General features: G+C 40.2%; 1 protein-coding gene across 1 annotated transcript; it reads left to right on the top strand.

The window, feature by feature from the left end:
* The first annotated feature begins 1,083 nt into the window (after nt 1–1,083).
* DEFB128 (defensin beta 128) lies at nt 1,084–3,433 on the top strand. The gene is made up of 2 exons (XM_006727508.2): nt 1,084–1,276; nt 2,995–3,433. Exons 1-2 carry the CDS (start codon nt 1,228–1,230, stop codon nt 3,228–3,230), a joined length of 285 nt encoding a protein of 94 aa, XP_006727571.1. The 5' UTR covers nt 1,084–1,227; the 3' UTR covers nt 3,231–3,433.
* The last annotated feature ends 1,662 nt before the right edge of the window (nt 3,434–5,095 follow it).

The raw sequence follows: 5,095 nt of genomic DNA on the forward strand, positions 1-5,095 counted from the left end.
AGATATTTGGGTGGGTCCTAATTATTGTAAGTTCAAAGTTCTGGTGTCCAGAAATTATAAAACATGGTAAACAAAATTCTTTACAAAATGTCTTAATTAACTTTATTACTGTCTTGGGCTATTTTATGTCGCAATAATTTTTTTTGTACTTTGCAATCATTCTTTCTGTAATTACATACTGAGGATATAGTATGAGTTTTGTGTTGTACATTAAGAACTCCAACTTGAATGAAGCCAGTGGCCTGCCCTTGAGGGGCACGTAGATTATTACAGATGAACAAATAATTGGAACATGACATATTGTGACTGCCAAGAAAAATATGGACAAGATACAATGTTGACACAAAGAAGGGAGTTTGCAGCTCTATTTAGTTGGGTCAAGGGAAACTTTCGTAGATGTGGAGATGATTGAACTTAGTTTTGAAGTAAAATTAGGAGCTCATTAGGGCCAATTCGATGGACAGGATGGGAGAGCATGATATAAATTTGTGCAAAGAAACAGATTATGGAAGTAACAAGTTGGGTTGAGGTACCACACTAATTTGGCAGAACCATAAGTGGTTCTGTAAAATGCCTAGGAGAGGTGAGCAGGGACTATTTCCTAATGAGTTGAACACTGTACTAAAGAGATTTGATCTTTTGAGCTGTACTGGGGAAGACCTTATGGGAGACTCTGAAAAAATATCAATTTATCTAGCCAAAGCTAAATGCAATCTTACTCCCAGATGACTTTCTGGAAGTTTCATACATTAAAAAATGTAATTATTATTGGATGTGCATATGTGTCTGTCTTGATTAGTTCATGATTTAATTAATCTTCCAAATGGATAACTTTTGTGAGTAAACGGTGGCATTAGCTGGATGGGATATTGGAACGAGAGGAATAAACTTGGAGTGACTCATACAAACAAGAACATATGACCAACCAGCCTTGATCCAATTGGGCTGATGGCCCAGGTGGAGGAATCAATGTTCCTGCTCTCTGGGAGCTCTTATCCTGAGTAAAGAAGAGTAGGTGTGATGCAATGGAACATTCTGTGATTGTGAATTCCATATACGGAATGAAGGTGGGGTGGACTTGGATTTCCTGTCCATCGATGTGGGTTAAAATGAGAGCTCAGAATGCTGATAGCACCGAAAGCGCTTGTCTCATCTTGAAAAACTCTGTGACAGAGATCACTGGACAAAGAAATTGTGCTGCCTATTTCTCTTGGGAAGTCTGTAAACATGAAGCTGTTTCTGGTTCTCATTATTCTGCAGTTTGAGGTACCAACAGGTAACTTGTCCAAATATACCATAAAATCCTAGGAGATATTACTGTCTGTAGGAGTGGGGTTAGGGCCTTTGAGATTATTGATATCTTGCCAATATCATCAAAAGTACCCACTCTCCTTAAGCCTGTGTCTTAGAAGAAAGCATTTGGGGAGTTAAGAGGTAAGAAGACATCAGGGCTGGGGCGCCTGGGTGGCTCAGTTGGTTAAGCGACTGCCTTCGGCTCAGGTCATGATCCTGGAGTCCCGGGATCCAGTCCCGCATCGGGCTCCCTGCTCAGCGGGGGGTCTGCTTCCCCCTCTGCCCTCTTCCCTCTCGTGCTCTCTGTCTCTCATTCTCTCTCTCTCAAATAAATAAATAAAATCTTTAAAAAAAAAAAAAAAGAAGACATCAGGGCTGTACTCTCAGCAGTCCTCTCCAAAGATAGGCATGAACCCATCATCTAGAATTATCTTTATAATGTTGAACATGGTTTTCACTCAGGAACCCTACCATCTCTTTTTTCATTCAAACTCATTTTCAGCCTTTACAACAGTAATGAGAAGAGCACAAGCTTTGGAATCATGTAGATGTGAGGTTAAAATATATCTTGATCACTGATTAGTTGTATGAATGGAGCTAATTATTCCCTTTGGTTTTTTTTTTTTTAGATTTATTTATTTATTTTAGAGAGAGAAAGAGTGGGGAGAGGAGGAGAGGGAGAGGCAGAAAATTCTCAAGCAGACTTCCCGCTAAGTATGGAGCCCAATGGGGGGCTCAATCCCAGGACCCTGAGATCACAACCTGAGCCGAAACCAAGAGTTGGATGCTCAACCAAGTGACCCACCCAGGCACCCCTAATTATTCCCTTTGAATCTCAGTTTTCTCATCTGTCAATTGAGTATAATGACCCGATTTCATAATGATTGAATTTTCATGTGAGGAAATGTCTTTGTTTTCCCTCTTTGTTCCATGAGCTTGTCCAGATTTGTGTACAGGGACATATAAAGAATTGGAAACAGGTGATTTAGTGACAGTTGGATCTCTAGGGAGATGGGTACACATGGAATTGAATTTGATCCCTGGGCAACACATTTATCTGAGATAAAAAGGAGGATGGAGAGAGAGAGAGAGGAAGAGAGAGAGATTGAGATTGGAGCCAGGAGGATCATGGGCATGAAGACACAGAAGCTGAATAAGGGAAGTTCTCAGCAGCATTTATTGCTGAGACCCATGAAGTCTTGGCCTTGGCAAAGGGAGATTTCTACTGTTCATGTCAGTGAGGAAACCCAATTTCTCTCTTAACTTAAAAAGTCCTGTCTGTGGTACCCTTTTAAAAGTTAACTTGGCTCTGAATAGTGCCATGGTGGTAAGTTGGTACTCTCTGGGGACACTGAACTGGGGTAAGGCTGAGGGAGTACTGACTTTGGAGCATGGAAGACAGGTCAGATTTGCCAGAGTCCAGGAGTGGGACATAGCTCCAGTTGATAACCATGAATTGATCTCTCTTCTTTTTTGTCATGTAAGTTCTAATGTTATCAGAGCCAGTTGGGTATTGGCTAGGAGCATGGGGTTTTGATGTTCTTAATTTGGGATGATTTTCAAGGAGGAGGCTCTTAGTTTTCTCTTATCACTGTAAGGTTCATTTTGGAAGCACAGGAGGCCAAAGCTTGTGGGAACCACATAATACTTCTACTCTGCCTCAGAAACTAATCTGCATTCAATGTTGTTTCCTGGGCACAGATACAGCGCGACCCAGAAAATGCTTTAGTACTATAATAGGCTACTGCCGGAAGAAATGTGGAATGGGGGAAATATATGAAATGGCATGTCTAAATGGGAAATTATGTTGTGTTAATGAAGACGAAAACAAAAAACACAAGAAAGCCCCAGAGTCACCTCACTCTTTACCACAGCCTGATGGGAAGATAGACTATGTCATTTTACCCACCACCACACTTCTCACGGTGCAACTGTAAATCAAGCACTTGCTTCACTGGTCTCCACTCTTCCTAAATCAGAAGTGCCACCTCCTTCGACGGCCTGGAACAAAAGAGTTATCTACTTCTTCTGTGAACTTGATTCTCCACATAATAAAATTTTATGCTTTTCTCTGGATTTATTTATTCATGTATTCACTCATTTTTTTAAACACTTTAACCATAAATGAATAGTTATAATGTTCCAGGCATATACTAATAAGATGGGTGATACAGAGATGAAATGAAAATGTTGGTAGAAGTGGAAGTTAGCTCCTCCATTTTCTATGCAATTTCATAGCATTTCAAGTATTACTCCTCTTTTAAAAGATATTTACTTTTTATTTATTTATTTATTTATTTGACAGAGAAAGAGAAGAGCAAAAGCAGGGGGACCAGCAGAGGGAGCATGGGAGAAGCAGACTCCCCGCTGAGCAGGGAGCCCAACATGAGGCTCGATCCCAGGACCCTGGGATCATGACCTGAGCCAAAGGCAGATGTTTAACTGACTGAGCCACCCAGGTGCCCTTCTTTTAAATGAAGTTTCTTGTGTCTAAGCAGATCTAAATGTCCCAACTTTGTGTGTGTAGGATGAATAAGGGTTTTGCTAACAACCAAGAGTTCATTAAAAGAAGGCAAGATATTGGAACATTTTCATAACAGTTATTGGCCAGGTCTAATGGGCAGTGATGACAGCTAGTGATAATTCCAATACAGGTTTCCCCTGCTATCCAAAAGTAGAGTGATCCTACGAGAACTTTCATAGGCCAGAATGATGTAATGTGAAGAAGCAATTGCCATGAACTTATATGGAAAAATTTTTGAGCGTTCCAGACCCAAAAAATAACCTCTCTTAGGCTTTTCTGATACTTTAGGACACATCTTGCTAAGGGATGCAAAAAATAAATCAAGATAAAGCACAGATGCTCACAGACGCAGTTCAAAGCTATGATGGTTTGGTGCTGGGATGCTGAGTGTATGTCCCGGGGAAGGAGCTTGGTGAGGTCACTTTCACTGCTCAGGGTACCCGCGGCCTCTGTAATGGTTTGTTGCAAAACAAACACTGAGTGCCATTTTTGCTTTTTGCCTTTTTTATGCAAAAGATAGTATCTTCTTCAGATTTCTTGCAGTTCATGGAAACAGGTACTAATGTAGGTCTTTTGTAAAAGTGAAGTGGTGTAACTGCAAACTTTAAAAAAGCAGGGGATATCTGTACATCATTTGAAGTTTATTAAATGTGTATGCTCCATTTCCTTTTTAGTAGCAATTAGACCACTCGGTTGGCACAAGTTTTAGACAATATTACCCTTAGAATCTTTGAAAACATTACATATTCAATTGTTTGTTAATAGCATGAAATTTACAAGCTTTCAGTTAAAAGGTGAATGAAGTCTGAGTATCTAATGTGAAATGCAGTGATCATAGCTGAGAATACTGTATTGTGTAATTGAAATGTGCTAAGACAGTAAAACTTAAATGTTCTCACGCACACACATAAAAACAAACAAAACCAAAAACCACCAAGTAAATATGGGAGGTGATGGGTGTGTTAATTAACTAGATGGGGAGGGAGTCCTTTGATGACATACGCATCTATTAAAACACCATGATGTACCCTTTATTTTTTAAAATTTTATTATGTTAGTCACCATACAGTACATCATTGGTTTTTGATGTGGTGATCCACGATCCATTGTTTTTGTATAACACCCAGTGCTCCATGCAATATGTGCCCTCCTTAATACCCATCACCGGGCTAACCCATCCCCTCTCCCCCCTCCCCTCTAAAACCCTCTTTGTTTCTCAGAGTCCATAGTCTCTCATGGTTCATCTCTCCCTCTGATTTCCCCCCCTTCATTTTTTTC

Source organism: Leptonychotes weddellii, chromosome 10, assembly GCF_054177405.1.
Source record: "Leptonychotes weddellii isolate Sample4059 chromosome 10, ASM5417740v2, whole genome shotgun sequence".
Taxonomy (NCBI): domain Eukaryota; kingdom Metazoa; phylum Chordata; class Mammalia; order Carnivora; family Phocidae; genus Leptonychotes; species Leptonychotes weddellii.